This window comes from Neofelis nebulosa, chromosome 18 (genome assembly GCF_028018385.1).
Source record: "Neofelis nebulosa isolate mNeoNeb1 chromosome 18, mNeoNeb1.pri, whole genome shotgun sequence".
NCBI lineage: Eukaryota > Metazoa > Chordata > Mammalia > Carnivora > Felidae > Neofelis > Neofelis nebulosa.
This window is the reverse complement of record NC_080799.1, coordinates 30472150-30496177: the sequence shown is the minus strand read 5'-3', so window position 1 is coordinate 30496177 and position 24028 is coordinate 30472150. Positions and strand designations below refer to the sequence as shown.

Sequence of the window (24028 nt, the reverse complement as noted above, 5' to 3'; positions counted from 1 at the left end):
GGGTGGCTCTGTCGGTTAAGCATCTGACTCTTGATTTAGGCTCAGGTCATGATCTCATGGTTCATGAGATTGAGCCCCATGTTGGACTCCGTGCTGACAACGTAGAGTCTGCTTGGGATTCTCTCTCTCTCTCTCTCTCTCTCTCTCTCTCCCTCTCTCTCTGCCTCTCCTCTTCCCTCTCAAAATAAATAAAAATACACATTAAAAAATTAAAAACAAAAATCTCTGCCCAGGAGCTTTATCTCTTCTGTGGCTTATATTTATTGAGTGTCAGATTTACACTAGATATACCTACATGATGTGCTGGAGTTGGGCTCACTTTTGATGGGGCAAGACCGGCTCAGTGAATGGTCAGAGACGCGATCTTGCAGACAAAGGGGAACTTGCGGCTGCATGTGTTATCATTCCATGACCTCAGAGCTGCAGTGAGAAGAAGCACAGAATCTGGGTGAGGGTCCACCTACCACAGTAAAAGTAACCTCACCGCCCCACTGGAGTAAAAGCCCTCTCCCGTGGCCTCATGCCTGCACTGGCACCCCTTTCTGGCTGGTGCTTGATGAGGCTGCTGTCCGGCCCTTCTCTCTCCAAGGCTGGTCGTGACTTGCTGCTGTGGAGGGGCAGAACACCCTTTACCCAGGGGCTTGGCCCAGCTCTGACTCCCAGGCTCCAGACTGGCTCCCAGGATAGCAAGTCCCTGTTCCCTACCTCCCTATTCGAATCAGGAAAAGAAAAAGGGGTGCAGTAGGAGCAGGAGTTGGGTGCTTGAATCTGGACTTTGGTAGATCCAGGTTTGAAACCCATTTCACTACTTGCTGTGTGACCAAGAACAAATTGTTTAACATCTCTGAGCTTCCATTTCTTCATCTGCAAAATGAGAATATGAATCATTTTCACTTCTCCAGATGGGGTTGAGGAGTGATGATGTTGCTCATGCTGATGGCGGTGATTGCTAATACCACATGCAAATCGTTGTGGCCACATTATGTACATTAGCTTCTTTCCTCTTCACAGCAACCTTGTGCGTTAAGTATCATTAGCCCATTTTGCAGATGCAGACTCTGAGCCAGGAGGTTAAGGCATTCACTTTGGACCACGCGATTAATAAGGGGTGGAGCTGGGGTTCCGAGAACAGCTGGATCAGCTGTGCCTCCTATAATCCTCACGTCTGCCCTATGGGTAGAACAGTTACTAAATCCATTTTACAGAAGAGGAAGCGGAATCTCCGAGTGAATAAGTGATTCCCTGCAAGGTTACAGAGCTAGAAAGCAGCAAGGCAAGGGCTTGGACCCAGGTGTATATCCTTTTTACTACTTCCACCTCGGTGCTTCTCCAGGCATACCTCTGTTCTGATAGTGAGGAGCACGAGCCTGGGGTTGGGGCTGGCACTCCAGCGCACTGGGGAGCTGACACAGAAGCACCATCTTTTGACTACGGTCTTTGCGACCCCGCCCCCCCCCCCCCCCCCCAATGTGCCCCATGCTTCTGCCTCTAATATCTTTTTAATCCAAGCATGGTCTGCAGGTCAACAATGCCCCGCTACCTACTGTTTAAACTGTATCCACGGCGGAGAAGGGCCCGGCCCCCCAACCCCGCCCACTCCGCCCCCACCAGCCCCCTAACGCCCAGGAAAAGGCGGGGGGCAGGCAGTCTCTCTGCCATCCCCGGCTCCTCCCCAGCACCCCTGCAAAAGCCCTGATCTCGCGGGCACTCACCGCTGGTCGGCCGGTACCATATCTGCACGCAGTCCTCTTCTGGGTCCTTGTGGACGCCGTCGTCCGGCTGGCTTCCGTCCCAGTAGCTGTAGTCATAGGAGGAGCCGTCGGTCCATTCAAACTGCCCTTCCTGGGCAGTCCCATCCAGAGTGGAGGAAGCCAGTCCGTGAGAGAAAGATCTGGCATCAGAGCCAGCCCCAGCTCAGGGCTGACATTCTAACGCCTCCATATGGAACAGTGCAGAAGTCCTCACTTTGGGGGCGCCTAGGGGCTCAGTCCGTTAACCCTTGGCCTCCTGATTTGGGCTCAGGTCATGATCTCACAGCTTGTGGGATCGAGCCCTGCCTTCTCGGGATTCTCTCTCTCCCTCTCTCTCTCTGCCCCGCCCCCACTCGTGGGCACGCGCATGAGCCTGCACGCTCGTGAGCTCTCTCTCAAAAAAAACCTTAACATGGGGCGCCTGGGTGGCGCAGTCGGTTAAGCGTCCGACTTCAGCCAGGTCACGATCTCGCGGTCCGTGAGTTCGAGCCCCGCGTCAGGCTCTGGGCTGATGGCTCGGAGCCTGGAGCCTGTTTCCGATTCTGTGTCTCCCTCTCTCTCTGCCCCTCCCCCGTTCATGCTCTGTCTCTCTCTGTCCCAAAAATAAGTAAAAAATGTTGAAAAAAAAAAAAATTAAAAAAAAAAAATTCAAAAAAAACCTTAACAAACAAACAAACTTTTTAAAAAGTCCTGGGGTGCCTGGGGGGCTCACTCAACTGAGCTTCCCACTTCGGCTCAGGTTATGATCTCAAGGTTCCTGAGTTTGAGCTCTGAGTTGGGCTCTGTGCTGAGAGTATAGAGCCTGTTTGGGATTCTCTCTCTCCCTCTCTCTCTCTCTGCCCCGCCCCTACTCGTGGGCGCGCGCATGAGCCTGCATGCTGGTGAGCTCTCTCTCTCAAAAAAACCTTAACAAACAAACAAACAAACAAACTTTTTAAAAAGTCCTGGGGCGCCTGGGGGGCTCACTCAACTGAGCTTCCCACTTCGGCTCAGGTTATGATCTCAAGGTTCCTGAGTTTGAGCTCTGAGTTGGGCTCTGTGCTGACAGTATGGAGCCTGTTTGGGATTCTCTTTCTCTCTCTCTCTCTCTCTCTCTCTCTCTCCATCTCGCCCAGTCTCTCTCTCTCTCAAAATAAATATATAGGGGCGCCTGGGTAGCTCAGTCAGTTAAGCCTCCGACTTCGGCTCAGGTCATGATCTCCTGGTTGATGGGTTTGAGCCCCACGTGGGGCTCTGCGCTGATAGCTCAGAGCCTGGAGCCTGCTTCGGAGTCTGTGTCTCACATTCTCTCTCTCTCTCAAAAATAAATACTAAAATATTCTTAAAAAGGCTGAGGTTTGATGTGAGATACTGCTATTATACCATCACTGCTAGCTGCTGTTTATGGAAGGCTCATTAGTTGCCATCAGGTGCTCTACTTATTTTCTCCCCCCCGTCGTCCAAGCAGGGATCGTCATGTCTATTGCACAGATGAGAAAACTCAGACTCAGATTGGCCTAGCCAAATTCACATAGCTAATAAAGCATTGGTGCTGGCATTCAAACCCAGGTCTGTGAGACTCCGTGCCCAAGATTTAACTACTACACTTTTTTTTTTTTTTAATTCAATTTACCAGCAGACCGGAGTCACCCTTCATTTCTTTCCTTTTGTCCCTGTACTGTGTATTTTTCTTGCCTGATGTGAGACTTCTCTGTCCAATTACAAGAAAACTCCTGTTGGGAATTTGATTGGTGTTAAAATAAATGTGCAAATTAACTGTGGAAAGAACTATATCCTTGCCATGTTCTGGAACACGAGCCATTTCTGCATTTATTCAAGTCCTTAGAAAAGTCTCCCCCGAAAGACTGATGATTACGGAGGTGGCATCAGATAATGGAAACAGCATGCTGCTTCTGAGAGAGAGGCTAGAGCTAGATGCTACCCACCTCCTCACTGCCATCTGGACAGGTTACTTAACCTCCCCAGCCTCAGTTTCCACACCTTTACAATGGAGCTAGTCTCTCCCTCAGAAACCTGTTGTGAGCAGTGATGAAGTAAAGGGCACAAAGGACTTAGCTAGTGCCCTGCAAGGAAGATTTTAAAAAACAAGATCTTTTACTGTATTGTTTGTTATTACTACATTTAATTGTTGTAATACAAGTTCCTTAAACCCTAAGTGTATTCACAATCCTTTTTTTCTCTAAGTTTATTTATTTAAGTAATTTCTATACTCAACGTGGGACTCACACTCATGACCTTGAGATCAAGAGTCACAGGCTCTTCTGACTGAGCCAGCCAGGCGCCCCTATAATCCCATTTAAAAAAATTCTTTCTTGGGGCGCCTGGGTGGCGCAGTCGGTTAAGCGTCCGACTTCAGCCAGGTCACGATCTCGCGGTCCGTGAGTTCGAGCCCCGCGTCAGGCTCTGGGCTGATGGCTCGGAGCCTGGAGCCTGTTTCAGATTCTGTCTCTCCCTCTCTCTCTGCCCCTCCCCCGTTCATGCTCTGTCTCTCTCTGTCCCAAAAATTAAAAAAAAAAAAAAAAAAAAGTTGAAAAAAAAATTAAAAAATAAATAAATAAATAAATTCTTTCTTTCTTTCTTTATTCATTTATTTATTTATTTATGAGAGAGAGTGGGGGAGGGGCAGAGAGAGAGAGGGAGAGAGAGGAGCCCAAGCAGCCTCTGCACTGACAGCAGCAAGCCTGATGTGGGGCTCGAACTCATGAACCGTGAGATCATGACCTGAGCCCAAGTGGGATGTTTAACTGACCGAACCACCCAGGTACTCCTATAATCCCATTTGAAAGTCACTATTATGAATAGAAATTTTGCGGTTCTTTTTTTTTAATGTCTATTTATTTTTGAGAGAGGGAGCATGACTAGGGGAAGTCCAGAGAGAGAGGGGGACAGAGGATCCAAGCAGCCTCTGTGCTGATGGCAGTGAGCCCGATGAGGGGCTCGAACTCATGAACCATGAGATCACACAGCCTGAGCCGAAGTAGGACACTTAACTGACTGGGCCATCCAGGTGCCCCTTGTGGGGTTGTTTGTTTGTTTGTTTGTTTTTTTCAATTACAACTTCTATGTAGGTTCTTGCAAGATGAATTCTATTGATTTAAAAAAATATATATCCATCTCTGTTGAGTCTGGCTACTACTGTTGCTTCTGCTATTTGACAGTGACTTCTACCAGCCCTAGTGAGCTCTTAGAGTGTCCCAAGTGCCAGGCTAAGCTCATTGACTTTTCATAACAAGGCACTGTTATCATTACCCCCATTTTATAGCTGAGGAAACTGAAGCTCAGAGGGGTCAACAAAATAAAATTGCCCAAAGTCACCTACCAGCCAGTAAGAGGCAGGATGGGGGCTGGAACCGGAGCCCTCTTCCCCGCAGTACTCTGGGGGCAGGGCTGGTAGCATACATGCAAAACAGAGACAGTATTCAGCTCACCCCGGGAAAGTCTGGGGACAGAATTCCCAGGGGGACTCTGCTGCGATGTCGCCAGGTATGAGATCTGGCCTTGCTCTTCACTATTATTCCATTGACCCCTGCCCCATTTTGCATCCCAGACCCACTTGTCTTTCAGGTCCTCGAATAGGTCATGATCTCTCACGCCTCAGGACCTTTGCTCATGCTATTCCCTCTACCTGGAATGCTCTTCCTCTGGCTGACTCCTATTTATCCATTAGATACTAGCTTAAATGTCTTTAACTTAGGGAGGCTGTGGCAACCACGGAAGTGCACTGCTTGGAACTCCCTCAGGAGGACCAGCTACAGGGAGCACGGCTGACCCACAGCCTCAGCTCCCCTGCCCCTTCGGATTCACTGCTGCGTTCACAGCCAGACCAGGTTTCCTCCAGGCTGTGCCCAGTCAGTGACTCAGCAGGTACTCAGGGGTGCTGGTGCCGGCCCATTCCTGCCCCAGGCGGGGTTCCTCTAGTGGCCATCCTTTGCCTGAGGACTCCCCACAGGCCTAGCCAAGTCTTTCTCAGAACTGTGCTATCATCACACTTATGTCCCCTCCTCTTTTCTCCCTCACAGATCTTTCCCCCTCAGAAATATTTTACACATCTAGTCACATTTTTGTGTCCACTGTTTTGGGAACTCACACCCAAAGAGAGGCCTTCCCTGATCCTACTATGTCCCCGTCATATACTCTTTCACAACACTACCTTCTACCTGGGGCATCCCGGTGTCTGGTTTCTCTCCACGTGCTGGGCACACAGCAGTGACCTGCCGTATGGGCCCCAGGTGAAAGGTCGGCTAAGTCAAAATGGCATCCTGGCTGCAGCTGCCAAGAAGGCCTGATGGCCCCTGCTTCCTTACCTGTCTGTGATCGTGAAGCCCCGTCCAGATGTCAGCTGGGATCCCAGGCACACAGCTGTTCACAAGGTCATACACAAAGACATTCTCTTCCCAGCTGCAAGCGTAAGAAACGCAGTAGTGTTACTCGTTGTCTCTGTTCATAAGACAGAGTCAAAAACTGAAAGCAATCCTTGTTAATCTGGTTCAAAGTAAATCGAGGGTATGATGCAATCCTGTCTTTTCCTTCGTTTTCTTTTTTTTAACATTTATTTATTTTTGAGAGAGAGAGAGCTCACTCTAGTGGGGGAGGGGCAGAGAGAGGGGAGGGGAGACAGAGACTCTGAATCAGGCTCCACGCTGTGAGTGCAGAGCCCCATGCGGGGCTCAAACCCATGAACCATGAGATCATGACTTGGGCCGAAATCAAGAGTCGGCCACTTAACTGACTGAGCCACCCAGGTGCCCCTCCTTCTTTTTCTTTTTTTCTTTTATTTATTTATTTTTTAATTGTTTTTTCAAACTTATTTATTTTTGAGAGATAGAGAGAGACAGAGCACAAGTGAGTGAGGGGCAGAGAGAGAGGGAGGCACAGGATTTGAAGCAGGTTCCAGGCTCTGAGCTGTCAGCACAGAGCCAGACATGGGGCTCGAACCCACAAACTGTGAGATCATGGCCTGGGCCAAAGTCGGGTGCTTAACCGACTGAGCCACCCAGGCGTCCCTCTTTTTCTTTCTTTAATTACACCACCCATATGTGACTGTCTTTTCATGGCCACCTCCGGATCAGATCCATGCCAGTTCAAAGCAGATCTCAGCCCCACTATTCATCCTAAAATTTTACATCTGTCTCAAACATACCAGCAAATGAGGTGGATTATATTGACAATATCATGAAGAGACAGAGAAAGGGGTTTCTCATGTGCTCTGCACATCAAATAACTTGATGGAAATCTCCACTAGACACTTTCGTTTTCTCTCAGAAGCCCTCCTATGCTGCCAGTCCTTACATATCCTACCAGGTTTTTGTTCACATACCGCCTCCAAAATCTTTTGCCTCCCTGGAAAATTTGGCTCCGGGCTTGAACTTGCATAGCCCACTCAGCAACACCAAAGCCCTTTGGTTAACAGGCCACCCCCGCTTAGAAAGTGTCAGCCTTGGGGCGCCTGGGTGGCGCAGTCGGTTAAGCGTCCGACTTCAGCCAGGTCACGATCTCACGGTCCGTGAGTTCGAGCCCCGCGTCAGGCTCTGGGCTGATGGCTCAGAGCCTGGAGCCTGTTTCCGCTTCTGTGTCTCCCTCTGTCTCTGCCCCTCCCCCGTTCATGCTCTGTCTCTCTCTGTCCCAAAAAAAATAAATTAAAAAAAAAAAAAAAAAAAAAAAAAAAAGAAAGTGTCAGCCTTTTCAGGCTGCAGTAACAAAATATCATAGACCGGATGGCTTTCAAACAACAGAAATCTATTTTTCACAGTTCTAGAGGCTAGAAGTCCAAGTTCAGGAGGCCAGCATGGTCAGATGAGGGCCTTCTGGGTCACAGACTTCTCGCTGTGTCCTCACACGGAGGAGGAAGGGGCAAGACAGCAATGTGGGGAGTCTTCTCTAAGGGCACTAATTCCAGGGCGCCTGGGTGCCTCAGTTGGTTAAGCATCTGGCTCCTGATTTCGGCTCAGGATCCGTGATCCTGAGGTCATGGGATTGAGCCCCAATCATGATCCCAGAGTCATGGGATTGAGCCCCGTGTCAGGCTCCATGCTGAGCCTGCTTGGGACTCTCTCTCTGTCTCTCTTTTTCTCTCACCCTCAAAATAAGTAAAGAAACATTAAAAGAAAAAGGGTGCTAATCTCATTCATGAGGGCTTCACCTCATGACCTAATCACCTCCAAATGTCCAACCTCCAAATATGGTCACGTTGGGCATTAGGATTTCAACCTATGAATTTGGGGGGTGGGACACAAATATTCAAACCATAGCAGAAGGCATTGGTGTCTTCTTGGGGGACCCTCACCTCCTATTTCAAAGAACTCAGAAAATACTTCACCTAACAAAAGACGTCGGTGGAGGACACTGAAAGCAGTCTGCTGCCCAGAGCAACAAAGAAATAGAGATGGATGGATGGATAGAGAGATAGACACATAGAGATTTTCCTTGGATCATTAAAATGTTTCCTGAGTGCTGACTTCCTGACAGGTACCGTGTTGCATGTTTTGCATATGTGAAGTCACTGCATTGCCTTTTTTTTTTTTTTTTTTTTTTTTGCATTGTCATATCAATGGGACACTGGGATGGACACCCCTGGTTGCTTACTCCACAGCCATCTCTGGTCTCTTTGACTGTTGCCTACATAAGAAGTTAGGAGAGGAGGGCACCTGGGTGGGTTGGTCAGTTGAGCATCTGACTCTTGATTTCGGCTCAGGTCATGATCCTAGGTTCGTGGGATTGAGCCCCAAGTCAGGCTCTGCGCTGAGCAGGGAGCCTGCTAGAGATATTCTCTCTCTCTCTCTCTCTCTCTCTCTCTCTCTCTCTCTCTCTCCCCCCATCCTCTGCCCCTCTGCCCTGCTTGAGCATGCCCACATGCTTTCTCTCTCTCTCTCTCTAAAATAAAAACACCACCCAAAAAGAAGTTAGGAAAGCTAGGTTTCACTTTCTAGCCTCCTCTTCAGCCACCACTGGCCATCAACCCCAGGTGGGCCAACTGGATGTAAGCGGACTTCCGTAAGGGGCATCTGGGAAATACTGCCCTCCCTGATAAATGGAGACAGGTGTGTGGAAAAGGCTGCAGGGTCCATCGCAGCCTTTCCTTCTTGGGTTATAGTTGAGGGTGGACCTGATGTTTGAAGCTGCTGCACTGAAGAGCCTGGGGAAGGGAACAGCTCACCCAGCGCCCTGCTACCAGGGAGCCTGGAGAACGCCATCGGCAGAGGCCAGAGGGCAGGTAAGGGAGGTGAGGGCAACGGACACACAATAGACTCGGCTCAAGGAGCTCACAGACCCAGAGGGGCAGATCCCACCAGACCAGGGGTCCCATTTTCGGCTTCCACGTGGCATTAAGGTAGACTTCAGTATTTTCAAGAAATCTTTATCAAGTCATACTTAGCAGCCTCAGACTGAATAACTAGCAAATAACTCACTTTAAAACGGGACTCTGGTGAGGTGCCCTTTATGCTGCAACAAAGCGTATCTGCTGTCATCGGCTTCACCGGATGGCCACTCTCCACGGGCTGCCACCTTGTCTAAAATGCCCCCTATTAAATTCCCTTTGTCCTGAGGCCCTGGTAGCAAATCAGAACACCCACGTTTATTCTGCTTCATTCTGTGTTTGTGGAAGACATTGCCAATCCGTTCCAGAAGCACTCAGAATCTTTCTCAATACCGTGCTGCAGGCAATCACATTCAGGGAGTTGCAGATACAGTTGGGAACTCAATCTTTGGGTCTCCCCCAAATTCATTTGTTGAAACCCCGTATTCATATGTTGGGAATATATGAACCCAAATTCCTATGTTAATACCAGTGTGATGGTATTAGAGGGTGGGGATTCTGGGAGGTGATTAGGTCATGGGGGTGGAGCTCTCATGAATGGGATTAGTGCCCTGAAAAGATGCCAGAGAGCTCCCACCCCTTCCCCGGTGAGGATGCAGCTCGAAGATGGCCATCGTGGACCAGGGAGCAGGCTCTCCCACTATGAACCTGACCAAGCTGGCACCCTAGCTTGGACTTCTCACCACCAAACTGGGAGAAATACATTTCTGTTGTTTGTAAGCCACTCCGTCTGTCGTGTTTTTGTAACAGCAGCCTGAATGGACTAAGAACCGAGATACCATTGGAGGAAACGGAAGGGAAAAAGTGTGAGTGGGGCAGGGCTTGCTGGCCCTCAGAAAGACGATCTGACCTGGGAACCCTAAGTAAGAACTGGCCCCCTTGAGATGCCTAGAATTATAATAAACGAAACTATTAATGTCTCCCTCTCTTGAGCACTCAGTGACGAGCTAACTTTGTAAGAACTTCAGATGCTTGGTCTCCTTGGTCAGATGCTTGGTCTCCTTGGTCAGACGGTGTAGGGAGGAAGTGGCAGAGCTGGGACTAGTCCAGGACTGTCTGAGTCTAGTGTCCTTGCTTCTTCCTTTGGAACATCTGCTGTTTCCATTCTTTAGGCTTCCTCATCCTTGAATATCCTGATCCAAGATGGTCCTTCCAGGAAACCTTCCCTGAATACCCCCTATCCACTCCGGACCACTTGGAGCACACATTTCTGACTTCCCAGAGGCAGGCTGGTTGGTTTATTTCTCTATTTCTTAAGGTCTGGTGTCCTCAAATGAGCCACAAGGACCACACAAACCAACACCAAACCTTACTTCTACTTGACATCAGCAGGGCTCTCTTCAACATTGATGTTCCAAGAGTATGTGTTCCGCTGTGTGAGGGAATCCACTTTCTGGGGACAGGGTGTTCTTCACCCTAGTGGGTCCTTGAGCTTGGTCCTGCCCCACTGCGTAAGCACTGGCATCCCCACACGCCTCTCTCACGCACAATTTGGGGTCTCCTACATTGACTGCTGAGCATACACGTTGAGCAGTCATCGGGTAGAGTGGCCGCCTAGGCATTTTAGCACTTTGTCATCTTTGTTCAACAGCACCTGCTTGGGAAAAAATTTCCATATTTCATTGCATTTTCCCCATAACTGGTCAAAATAACTGGAACATAGAGAAGCCCAAGGTGCTACTGCAAGTAATAAGGAGCATAGGGCAGTTGAACTTAATTCACCTCAACAGCCTCTTGAAACAAAGGCGGAAATGATTAGGTAAGCAGAAAGTATGAGGATCTTAAGTTTCAATCAGATGCTCCACAGACAGACATAAGCTGATTGTGTGTTTAATTATGAAAGAAAAAAAAAAAAGCATGAAGAAAACACCAGAAATATAGAATTGGATTGTGTCTCAAAGACAAGATGTAATTAGGGATTTTATAATAGCGTCTAGCTTTCTGTGAACTGAACTTCACATACAACAGGTTAAGGAGTTGATCAGATCCAACTTTCCAAAATGTTTTCATAAAAGTATCATAGACCGGGATGCCCGGGGGGGCTCAGTCAGTTAAGTCTCTGACTCATGATCCCTGCTCAGGTCATGATCTCATGGTTCATGAGTTTGAGCCCCGCGTTGGGCTCTGCACTGACAGAGTTTGGGATTCCCTCTCTCCCTCTCTCTGCCCCTTACCCACTTGCTCTCTCTCTCTCTCAAAATAAGTAAATAAACTTAAAAAAAAAAGTATTAATACCAAAATGGAAAACTACCTGTAAAAGAGAGGAAAGGGAGAGAATGTTGAGAATGTTAGTAGTACAAGAAGGAAAAGGAGGGGGCATTCGGAGCTGAGAAGACAGGAAGAAGGTAGGTTGAGGCAGCAAAGGACCAGAATTGGGTCAAGAATTGCCTGGAAACTCCCCACATTTGCCCAGAATCTTTGCTGATGCCTAGCTAAGGTTGAGGTTATAAGCACCATGAGTGGCTGCACTGTCCTGCCTGTGGGCTGGCTAAAGAGAAATTTTCACTTGGAATCATTTTAAAATGTACTCTTTATTCCGAGTATCTCATTTTCCTCTACAGCCTTGAAAGTTTTGACAACTTCTTTGATCCACCGGTGTGCGGGCCGGTCCTGTGCTCTGCCTGTATCACAGCGGATTTGCCCTGAAGACTGCCTTTCCCACCTTTTCTTGTCAGCTTCCCCGCAAGCAGCGGGAAGGGCCAGAAGAGGAAGGGGGCAGAGAGAAGCCGAGAGAAGCCCGGTATTTCTCTCCCTGCCTCGGGAGTTGCTGGCGGGGGCTGCCTCGCCTTGGTGGCTCCAGCTCTATGAGACTGGTTTGCCTTCCCATTAGGGGTGGAATTGGCTTCCTGCTGTTGTGATCTCTAGACTGCCTCATTACTGCCTCTTTACGATCTTAGATTCCATCACTCGTGCGTATTAAATTCTGTTCTGCATGTCTGAAGTGGTTCCCATTCTCCTAATAGACCATGACTGCCTCTCATCTTCTTCAGCATCACTGAGAATACAGTGGGAGCTCTATGTATCTGTTGGCTGAATACACGGAGGATTCATTTAAAAACTAAGACGGGGGCGCCTGGGTGGCTCAGTCTGTTGAGTGTCCAACTTCAGCTCAGGTCATGATCTCATGGTTCATGAGTTCGAGCCCCATGTCGGGCTTATAGTGCAGAGCCTGCTTCTCTGTCTCCCTCTCTCTGCCCCTCCGCCACTCACGCTCTCTATCTCTTTCTGTCAAAAATAAACATTAAAAACAAAAACTAAGATACAGGACCCCTTCTCTGTTCTTAACAAAAGTCAGTGACTCTAAAGCATAAAGAACCAACTGTCTTTCTGACTTCAAGTCTCTGAGATCCTTGAAAAGAAGCCATACATCGGCAAGGCCGTCGGGTGTGAAAGCAAGTCAGTTAGAGGTGATGAAGGGGCACCCGGGTGGCTCAGTTGGTTAAGCGTCTCACTCTTGATTTTGGCTCAGGTCACGATCTCACGGTTCGTGAGATCGAGCCCAATGTCAGAGCATGCCTGAGATTCTCCCTTTCCCTCTCTGCCCCTCCTCAGCTCGTGCTTGTTCCTTCTCAAAATAAATAAATAAATATAACAAATAAATAAAAGGTGATGAAAAATGGGCTCCAGGAAAGGTGGGCAATGAGTGCAATTACGGTGCCACGGAGTTAGGGTGACTTCAGTGAAGAGATGTTGGAGAAGGGGATGGGAATTCCCAGCAGAGGGAACAGAATGTGCAAAGGTCTGGAGGAGTAAAACGGTTGCACCAGACCGTAAAACTTTGAGATGGTCAATGTGGCTGGGGCTTAGGAGACACAGAGGTATGCTGAAGGTGGCCTTGGTGGGTGGTAATTTGACTATTCAGGTTCAAATCCCAGCTCCACCACTTTAAAGCTATGTAACTTTGAGCAAGTTACCTTCTTGGAGGATCGGGTTCGGTGTCTGTGAAAAGGAAGATACCTACCCAATATGGTTTGAGAGAGCTTCAAAATGATGCTGTATACAAACACTCAGCAAATAGACGTCAGTTATTATTCCTCGTATTATTTTCTTGGCATATATATTATGCGCATTGTATCGCAGGGTCAAGCCCCGTGTTGTCATGCGGGGCACAGCACAAAATCAGCACATGTGAAGGTGGATCCTGTAGCAGCTCTTAGCTTCCCATGCTACACGCTTCGCCTTCAACTGTTTCAATGAGAAATTGGGCTGGATTGGTTTGTTTCTTTCTCTTCTTTTTTTAATGTTTATTTAATTTTGAGAGAGAGGGAGAGAGAGAGAGAGACAAAGCAGGAGTGGGGGAGGGGCAGAGAGAGAGGAAGACAGAATCTGAGGCAGGCCCCAGGCTCTGAGCCGTCAGCACTGAGCCCAACGCAGGGCTTGAACCCATGAACTACGAGATCATGACCTGAGCCGAAGTTGGACGCCTAACCGACCGAGCCACCCAGGCCGGATCAGTTTCAATGAGAAATTGGGCTAGATCAAAGTTAGCTTGAATTACCAAAGAGAAACACCAGTGAGAAATGCCAGTTTTCACTCTCTGTTCCAAAGGGGGTGCTTGGTTGGGCTATGGGGGACGGATGTCCACTCACCTGTGGATGGAGGCCAGTTTCGCAGACTTCCTGCCAATGGAGAACTCAGAACAGTAGAAGTCAGCCTCGGCCCAAGTCTTATTGAGAGGGAAAAATCGGTAGCAGTGGCCTTTGAACTCCATCCAGAATAGTGGGCACAGAGAAGCCGGGGGCAGCTCGGGCATGGCTGTGGGCAGAGAAAGAGACTGGCAGGAGGGCTGGTAGCGTGGAAACATTGTTCCTACAGCTTATGACACCTTTTCAAGAGTGAAAGTAAAACATGTCCCATTGTGATTAGTAACATTCTATGCTTGAGGTCCAAAAAATACATGCATGCCTAAAATTTACCAAATGACAGAAGTAATATATGCTCATTATAGAACACTTGAAAAATGTTACTGCTTTGGTGTGTTTTTCTTCGTATCACGCTTGAACGCAGCGATTTGTAAAAATTCAATTATTATATTGTACTGTACATACCTGTCAATATTCAGAGTTCCAAAAATTAGAATATATTCCCCTCCTGTTATTATAAATTTTCATAAACATTGTTTTAAATAGCTCTTGAATACTCCACGGAGTGGTCCCCCTCGAGTTTATTTAATCATTCCCCCATTTGTGGATAATTAGACTGGTTCCCTTTTTTTAAAAATAAATAGACATAATGCTGAGATGAACAGCCTCGTACATCAAGCTTTTTTCAACATTTCTGAAGATTTTCCAAGGAGAGATTTTTAAGGCTTTGATACAACTTGCTAAATTGCCTCCTGAAAGCAATTATCCTCCCACAGTAATGTCTGAGAGTGCCCATCTCACAGTGCCCTCGCCAGTGCCGGGTGTTGTCACTTTAATGGCAATCTTTGCAAATTTTATAAGCAAAAAAAAGGTGCCTTGTTTCAATGTGCAACTCTGGGTTCTGTGGTGAGGGCAGACATTTCTCCACGTGTTTACTGACAAACTATAGCCAAGACTATTTATATCTGTAGCCCATTGAACTACTGGGGTTCAGGAAGCATCCTTAATTCTGAAAAAGCACAGATGGAAATCCACTTTTGAGACAATAAAGTTCCTCCAAGCCTCGACCCCCTTGAAGGCCTCTTAGGAGATATCTTTTTTTTTGGAAACCACAACTCAAGATGACTGGTTGTGAGGAAGAAGGCGCACTGAGAACCTGCCTTGAGCTATGTTAGGTAGCTCACCCACGGTGGGGGGGCAGGGCTAACATCTGTTGGACTGGGACTCTGGAGGTCCGGGTCCCAGCTGCCAGCTCTGTGCCTAACATGCCAGGTGACAACGGCACATTCAGCTGTCAAACTGGTTGATCTCTGGGGCCCCTTTTGTGGACCCCCAAGGGTGTGGGATCTTTGCCTTTCAAGCCACTGTAACAGCTGGCTGAGCTCTTGAATAATAAAGTAGTGGACAACATTTATGAAGCATTTGTAATGTGTCACACACCTACAGGGAAACTGAGGCTTGGACAGGTTAAGTGACTTGCCCAAGGTCATCCTGCTCGCAAGTGGCAGGTAGGGATTTGAACCGAACCTCCTGACACCAGAGTCTTTGATCTGAAAGTCCACGTGATGCCTCATCATGGGACATCAACGGGGCTGAGAATGGTTCACTGTCTTTTAGCACCTTACTTCATAGAAGTTTGCCAAATGCTTGGCGTCCATGGATTGCTCTGTAATAGTATGATTATTAGTGATTAGCTCAGGGTTTCATAGCCGGGGTTGATGGGGTTTCGGGGATCCATTGTGTCCCCTGAAATGAAGTGCAAAATCAAGAGTGTGTACGTGTGCATGCTCATTTATCTGGGGGAAAGAGTCAGATGTCTTAATCCAGAGAGCTACGCTAAGCAGACAGGTTCCATGTCTCCCATCACTGACCAGAGCCACTGGGCTTTCTCATTTGACCAGAACTGCCCTTCCTGCACACCCCCCCTGCCCCAGACAGCCACACCGTCAGTCCTGCTTTGTTCCACCTCTTGAAACCATGGATGTTGCTGAGCTCTTTGTAGGAACTTTGTGGCACTACCTTTGAAGATGCAGAGAGACTTTAATAATTAAATGAAAGGGGCTGGAAGGGGAAAGGAGGCGGCCAGGGTTCCTACTCCCCTCTCCCCAAGGTCCAAAGGCTTCTCCTGGGTCCTAAAGCCTGGTGGATATTTCCAAAGCAGGTCTCCCTGTGGAAAACAAGCTCCCTCCTTCACCCTCCTGGTTCCTTTGATTTTGTCTACTGAACAAATGGTGGTTATGGATGCCTGGGGTGAAACATACCAGAAAATGGGGCTGTGACAGGTCACTGCTCAATTATTCCCTTTTCCACCTGGGCAGGCAAAGGCCTTTAATTGGAAGGATCTGGGAGGCAAAAAGCCACGTGTTTGCACATGGGATAATGAACTCCACCCTGCCTGGTATCCCACACCCCCCTTCCCTCTGGGATTTCTAGAAACTGAGACTAGAAGGATCTTAGAGGCCTTTTATCAGCCTGAACCCCAAAGTAGCCTTCGCTAATCCGTGTCTCTCTCATGAAGGGATTTCTATAGGTTTACAGCTTGATGAGTCAGGTAATGATGGCACTGTAACAAACAGGACCAACCCCAATGGGCTGTCACCTGAACCAGGCATGGTGTCAGGCTCTTTGTACATATCAGCTCAGTTAGTCTTCACACATCCTACAAGGTAGATACCACAATCACTCTCGTTTTACAGAGGAAGGAACCAAGGACAGAGAGGTTGAGTAACATGCCCAATATCACACAGCAGCTGAGTGGCGGAGGTGGTTGTTAAAGCCAGGCTGTATGGCTCCAGACCTAATTTAGAGATTCCTGTCGGATTTAAGCCCATTTCCTTTTGACTCAGTCTTGACGGTCTGGACATTCATTCATTTCCTTTTTCATTCAACAAATTCTATTTGAGCACCCACTTGGGCTCAGGCAGTTAGCTGGAGATACTGTGGCCAGCTACACAGAGGGGGCTTCTGATCGCTTCGGTTTTACAAGATTGACATAAAGAAAAATAAGAATGGGGGCGTCTGGGTGGCTCATTTAAGCGTCCAACTTTGGCTCAGGTCATGGTCTCATGGTTCGTGGTCTCCCTGCGTCTGGCTCTGGGCTGACAGCTCAGAGCCTGGAGCCTGCTTCCGATTCTGTGTCTCCCTCTCTCTCTGCCCCTCCCCTGCTTGCACTCAGTCTCTGTCTCTTAAAAATAAGTAAAACGTTAAAAAACTTTTTAAGAAAAATAAGCACAGAAATAAATTATGTCATTTGTGGATGTGGGTCATGCTGGCAAAAACTTGAGGGAGCACCCCCAAATTATTTTCGGAGGCTGGTTATTTGTTTACTCGCTTTGTCTCCCTAGTTGAACTGGTGGCCGCTCCAACTGTCTCCTCAAGGAGCTCATGGTGATTAGGACAGGACACCAGAGCCCCCTTCCCAGATGGGGAAATTTCAGGGTGTTGCCACAGGAGCACCTAAAAGTGGCACCTAGGATCTGGAGATCTGGGAAGCTTCTGGGAGGGGATGATGTCTCAACTGAGACCTCAAAGATAAGAGTCAGGGAACATGTTTCCGGTGAGGACACGGCAGGTGCAAAGGCCTGGGGGTATGAGAGAATATGGAACATTTGGAGAAATGCAAATGGTTCAGCCAAGCTGGGAATCGGAGAGGGTGAGAAGGTAAGAGATGAGGCCAGAGGTGACAGAGGGAGGGTGGAGGGGAAGGGAGGGGAGGGGATGCACAAAAGGGCTTGTTGCTCTGGAAACCAGGAGCCTGCAGTGGTCTTTTCCTTCAATTAGCAGCACTAAAGGCCACCAAGGTCTCCCAGCTGGGGTGGGAGTCAAAGTCTTTGGGAGCTCTGAGCTTGTGAAGAAAAAAGAACACACCAGTGGAGTTCAGGCCTCATTTTTTCTCTCTCTCTCTCTCTCTCTTTTTAAAAGAAGAAATTGTCACCTTCCCACTCAATCTGGCTGCTCGCTCCCCTGGCACCAATCCAGCCGCCCACAGTGCACTACCACGCTGCCTCCCGCCCAGATCCGCCTTGGGAGTCAGCCAGGAGGGGCGGTGAGGGAGGCTCTGGGGGCCACGTCCCAACCCCCAGCCCCACCCCCACTCCTGGGCCCCAGATGTCCCAGGAGACCGGGAAGGTGGCCTCTGGGAGGGCTGCCTCACTTCCCGATGCCTCCCTGGTTCACACAGCCCACTGTCAGACCGTCCTCCTCACTAGTGAGTCCTGGATCCGCACTGGTGGTCCTGGGCTTCTCATGCCCAAGTTTTGCTCTCCCTTCTCTGGGCCACTCTCGTGGCCACAAGATAGAGAGGAAAGAGCACTGGGAAATGTCTTATATTGTTAATAACAGCAGCCATTCATCGGGTGGTGAGTGTATAACTGCTCAGGTCAGGCTAAGAGGGGTATCGGTATCATGCCCGTTTTACAGCTGAGCAAACTGAGGCTCAGAGAGCTGAAGTCACTTGCCCCTACAGCTAGCAAATGGTGGTGGTATCAGGATGGACTCAGACATCCCTAAACACTAAGTGCCTCCAGGAAACCTCTTTTTTTTTTTTTTTTCTGGTCTTGGTTTTCTCATTTGTAAGACAAATATATCAAACACCAAATTTAACAGTTCATATGCTGAAGCCCTAACTCCTCAATGTCTTTGGACATGGGACACTTGGGAGGTGATTAGGGTTAGATAAGTTCATGGGGGGGACCTATGATAAGTGCCCTTATAGGAAGAGAGAGAACAGAGCCCCCGACCCTCACCCCCCTCTCTCCACTGTGGGGGGAGACAGCATCTGGAAGAGAGTACTCGCCAGGAACCAAATTGCTCAAGATCTTGATTTTGAACTTCCCAGGCTCCCAAACTGAGAGAAATAAATTCCTATTATTTCAGCCTCCCAGTGTATGGTGTTTTCACCATAGGTTACAGCAGCCTGAGCTAAGACCAAAAGTTAATTAAGCAAATAATTCAATGTTTCCTGGGTGCCTACTGGGCTTTGAGGTCTGTGACCTCAAGTCGCTCAGTTTGGAGAGAGGAACACACACATGGCAATGAGATGCACTTCAGAAATATGCAGAGGGCTCCGTGACCGTGGAGGAGGGGTGGGGAATGGGCCAGAGCGTACATGCGGCACTCTGGGATCTGACTCTATGATCCAGGCTCTGAGACGTCTTCAAGGAAGTAGGGACATCCAGTTGCTCAGACCTCCATGCTCCAGCGTGGACTCTGGAGTCCAACGGCCCCAGCTGGACACTCAGTGTTTTGTGCCTCTGTTTTCTCATCTAAAAATGGACATGACGATAATGCCGACTTCACAGGGAAGCCAGGGCCTGACTCATGGTTGGCATCCGAGTAAGCATTAGATATTACTACTACAGAGACAGCTTGGGCCCCGAAACCTGCCTGGAGCTGGGAGTACAGTGCCAGCCTCCTGGAGGAAAGAGAAGACAGATTCCCCCTTGCCCACCCCCGGGGGCCTGCGGAAGCAGCCAGTGAGCTTCAGACTTCAAACGCTTTGCTGGAATGTCCTTTGCTGTGAAGAGTACTTGGCCTCAGGAGCCAGGAAATGAAACTTGTTGGTAACGGTTGAAGAATCATAATGGTAAATATTTATGTAGCTTTTACTAGGTGCCAGCCTCCCTTCTAAGCACTTTACACTCATTAATCCACTTAAACAATGTGATCAAAGCCAGGTTTGGAGAAAAGGTTTTACGGAAAGGCTGTAGTCTGGCTAAAGCCTCCCAAGCCTTCCAGAAGTGTCTAAAGTGATCTCAAGCAAATCTAGAGGTGTGGCTCTGATGCACTGTGTGCATATATCTTCACGTGCATGGAAGGTTAGGAGCGCTGGGATCAGTAATAGTATGACCAATGCTCTTTTCTGCAAGGAAAAGTTGGGAGTAACCAGGGGAGGATAAACTAGGCCCATTCTCAATAAGGAGGGCTTTGATTGTGCCCTCAGCTTCATGGTCTGCAGGGGCCCCCTGACACCCTAAGATGAGCCCTCCCGAGTCACACATCAACATGCACACTCATACACACACACCTGCACACACGCGTTCTCTTCTGACTTGAAGTCACTTTCCTCTAGAAGATCTGTCTGCCCAGGCCCCAACTAGACTTTCTGCTGGGCTGGGAACCTGGAGAGAAGGAGAACTACCACTTGGACAGATGATGACCGTGGCAGGGTCACTGGCCTCTGTAGGCCTCGACTTCCACACCTGTAATATCGAAGGGTTGGGCTCCATGGATTCCCCAACCCTTCCTGCCAACTTCAGTTCTGAGCTTTCCAAGGTTGCCGGGGTTTGAAGTGATCTCAGTGCCCCTCTCAGCTGAGCTGGGGGTGAGCTGGGGGAGAGATGTCTGGAAGTTCCTTTCTCCAATGGAGGTTTTTGTCACAGCAGAAAACCGTCTCTGGCCATTTCTATCATCTCATCAACAACTGCAGTAACAGAAGTACTAGCAGTAAGAACTCAGTTTTTAAGCACTTACTGTGTGTTAAGCACTTCACATCATGACCTCACTGAAGATCCCCCAAATGTTTGGTAGGCACCGCTAATTATCCCCACTTTCTAGAGGAGGAAACTTGACGCCCAGAGATGCCAGGAGACTCCCCAGTTGTTTCCACTTGCAAACTCAGCCTCGGGCCCTTTCCACACACTGGATACAAAGGAAAGACTGGAATATACAAGGCAGACTTCAAGGATATTTTGTCCATCTTCTCTCCTGCTTGCCCATTGCATGGATGCGGAAACTAAGCCATAAGAGCAAGGATGAAAGACATTATTATGCATTGAATGTTTGTGTCCCCCTGTTCCCCCCCATTCATATGTTGGAGGCTTACCCCCCAATATAATGGTTAAGTGGGGTCTTTGGGGGGGTAATGAGGGTTCAGTGAAGTCAGGAGGGTGGGACCCCCATGATGGGACTAGTGTCCTTATAAGAAAAGGAAGAGAGGGGTGCGTGGGAGGCTCAGTCGGTTGAGCATCCGACTTCAGCTCAGGTCATGATCTTCCCGCTTGTGAGTTCGAACCCCGCATCGGGCTCTGTGCTGACAGCTTGGAGCTTGGAGCCTGCTTCTGATTCTTTTTTTTTTTTTTTTTTTTTTAATTTTTTTTTTCAACGTTTTTTATTTATTTTTGGGACAGAGAGAGACAGAGCATGAACGGGGGAGGGGCAGAGAGAGAGGGAGACACAGAATCGGAAACAGGCTCCAGGCTCCGAGCCATCAGCCCAGAGCCGAGGCTCGAACTCACGGACCGCGAGATCGTGACCTGGCTGAAGTCGGACGCTTAACCCGACTGCGCCACCCAGGCACCCCGCCTGCTTCTGATTCTGTGTCTCCCTCTCTCTCTGCCCCTCCCCCGCTTGCACTCTGTCTCTGTCTCAAAAATAAACATTAAACAAATTAATACAAATAAATAAATAAAAATAAAAAAGAAGAGGAAGAGGGACCAGAGTGTGCACATGCTCTTTCTCTCTCTGCCATGGGAAGACATAACAAGAGGGTGGTCATCTGCAAACCGGGAACAGGGCCCTCACCAGGGAACTGAATCAGGCAGTACCTTGACCTCCCAGCCTCGGAACTTCGAGATACAGATTCCTGTTGTCGAAGCCACCCAGTCCATCGTACTTTGTGATGGCAGCCAGAGCTGACTGAGACAGATGCTCAGAGATTTTATGACAGAACTGGAACCCCTGACACTTGCCCGAATGAACTCATCTCCCACCATCAGGGTGGCCAGATTAAGAAGGAGGCCCAGGTAAATCTGAATTTCAGATAAACAACTAATTTTAAGCCTATGTCCCATGTAATTTTTTTTTTTTAAAAATGTTTTTATTTATTTTTGAGAGAGAGAGAGAGCACGATCAGGGGAGGGGTAGAGAGAGAATTGCACAGAGGATCCGAAGCGGGCTCTGCGCTGACAGCAGAGTGCCTGAAGCAGGGTTCGAACTCACAGACTGTGAGATCATGATTTGAGCCAAGATCAAGAGTCACTCAACCGATTGAGCATTCCAGGCCCCTGTCCCACGTAATATTTGAGACATGTTTATGCTGAAAGATGACTGTTTACCTGAAATACAAATTTACACGGCACCAGGCATTTTCTCTGGTAACCCTATCACCCCAGTGTTTAAGTTGGTCCCAACACTATAACAGCCCAATAATGTGGTCTTATGGGAGTCTTACAAGTAGTTCATTATTAGTCGTACTTCAATGGGGATCAAAACAGTATCTCTGCCATAAAGTTATTGTGAAGGTTAAATAAATCTATACACACAAAAAAAGTGCTTAAAACAATGCCCGGCATATAGTAAGGGCTGTGTAAATCTTAATTGGTTATAGGTATTATTTAATTAATTAATTTATTTATTTATTTATTGAGAGAGAAACAGAGTGCAAGCGGGGGAGGGGCAGAGGGAGACAGAGAATCCAAAGCAGGCTCCAAGCTGTCAGCATAGAGCCTGACACGGGGCTCAAACTCACAAAAAGCAAGATCATGACCTGAGCCGAAGTCGGACACTTAACAGACTGAGCCACCCAGGCACCCCATTAATAATAATAATTATTATTATTTTCATATATTTTAAACAACATTTGGAAATAACCTTCGTGGCAGAGGTGACAGGCAAGATCCTCAGCCCTGAGCAGGCTGCAGGATTCAGGAATCTTCCCACCTGGACGGGTCCCTCAGAACGAGCCCCCAGCCTCCGCATTGCCAAGAGGAGAAACTGAGCTCATTTGAAGCCCTGAGACTTTCAAGCTGGAGACTGGGACGCCACACGTCAGAGGCCGGTAGGTCCCAATTCCCAGGGACACAGAAAACCCTCAGAAGTGGGCCACAGAGCAGTGACCTCCAGGGAGGTCACGAGAGGGACAACTGTGTCCCCTCAGCCTGCCCAACGGTGGTGGCGCAGCAGCAGATCTGAAAGCTCCCTGGGGGCAGCTGCCACAGCCAGGGTGGGGGTGGGGAGCCCAGATGCCAAATCCCTAACAGAAACAGCCTTTTCAGATCTTCCTACGGTGCCAGGCACCAAGCATGAAGTACTCCCCCACTTTATCCGACTTCCCTTGCAGAGCAGCCCCAGAGGGTGCCACTCTCACCCCCATTGTCCAAAGGAAGCTGAGCTCAGAGAGGTTGAGAAACTTGGGCAAGGTCACACAGTTTTTAAGGTGCAAAACTGGGATTTAAAATCAGGACTTTTGGGGCGTGACCCTAACGCAATGCCCCTGGGGCCCAGGGAGGGGAGATGGAAGGGCTGTGGGGGAGGGGGGGGCAGCTCAGCTCCCGCCACACCGTGGGTCAGGCAGGCCTGCAGCCCAGGCAGCCAGGCCTCACGGATACAACCTCAAGCATCTGTGAGGTGTCCTCCTCTCCGCCTGCTCCGGCCCTGGCCCCTATGCTCACCTGGGCTGATATTGATGTCCGTCTGTGGAAAAGCCTGTGCAGAAAGGAGGGTCAGTGAGGCCGCGGCCCACAACCCCCACCTTTGCATCCTGAGCCCCGAGGAAGCCACCTCCAGGCCTGAGTGGAGGAGAGAAGCCTTTCTGGGAGCTCTTCTGGGCGCAGGCGAGAATTGCTGGGAGCTCCGGACTCACTGGGTAGACCCCAGTCTCCTCCTCCTCCCCTCCCTTCTCTCCTCCCTCCTCCCGGCACTGGCACTGCTGGAGACAGCTCCGAGTGACAGCTTGAAGGCTGCCGGGGTCAGCCCCCTCCGGGGAACTAAGAGAAACCCGCAGCCCTGCTTCTGAGCCACTGCGTGGCCTTGGGCATGTGCTCACTTCTGTGAGACTCAGTTTTCTCCTCTGTAAGATGGGATAATAACAGAGTTTGTATCTGGGCCTGTCACAGGAAAGAAAGTATCTTGGATCCCGTAGAGGAAATACATACATACCAGAAGATAAAAATGCAAGTCGGAGCCCAGTGCGGAAGGAAGTCGGAAGTCCACAGCGGGCAGGAGGCTTGCTTCGGCTCAGCTGTTCCTCCACCCCGGCCCTGCAGGCATTAGAACTAGCTGCTTGAGGGGCCTGGGTGGCTGGGCAACCGACTTCCGCTCAGGTCATGATCTAATGCCTCACGAGTTCGAGCCCTTCACCGGGCTCGGGCTCGTTGCTGTCAGTGGAGAACCCACTTTGGATCCTCTGTCTCACTCTCTTTACCTCTCCCCTGCTTGCGTGCAGTCATTCTCTCAAAACTAAATAAACATTAAAAAAAAAAAAAAAAAAAGAACTAGCTGCTTGCCTAGGAAGACCTAAGTGAGTTAACCTCCTCCCCATCCCTCCACCTTTCAGGGTTTCTTAGGGGTTAAAGGAGGTGCCTGTAGAAGGTTCTTGACACAGAATAAGTGCTCAACAATGAGAAGCAAAAGTTATCATTCATGCATAGTTCTAGTGTGTG

General features: G+C 48.9%; 1 protein-coding gene across 1 annotated transcript; it reads right to left on the bottom strand.

Annotated features, from left to right (window-relative positions):
• Positions 1-237: 237 nt before the first annotated feature.
• CLEC19A (C-type lectin domain containing 19A) lies at positions 238-23252 on the bottom strand. The gene is made up of 5 exons (XM_058711932.1): positions 23039-23252; positions 13656-13821; positions 6056-6149; positions 1713-1842; positions 238-420 (listed from the first exon to the last, which is right to left on the bottom strand). The coding sequence occupies exons 1-5, from the start codon at positions 23124-23126 to the stop codon at positions 341-343; spliced, it is 558 nt and encodes a 185-aa protein (XP_058567915.1). The 5' UTR covers positions 23127-23252; the 3' UTR covers positions 238-340.
• Positions 23253-24028: the final 776 nt, after the last annotated feature.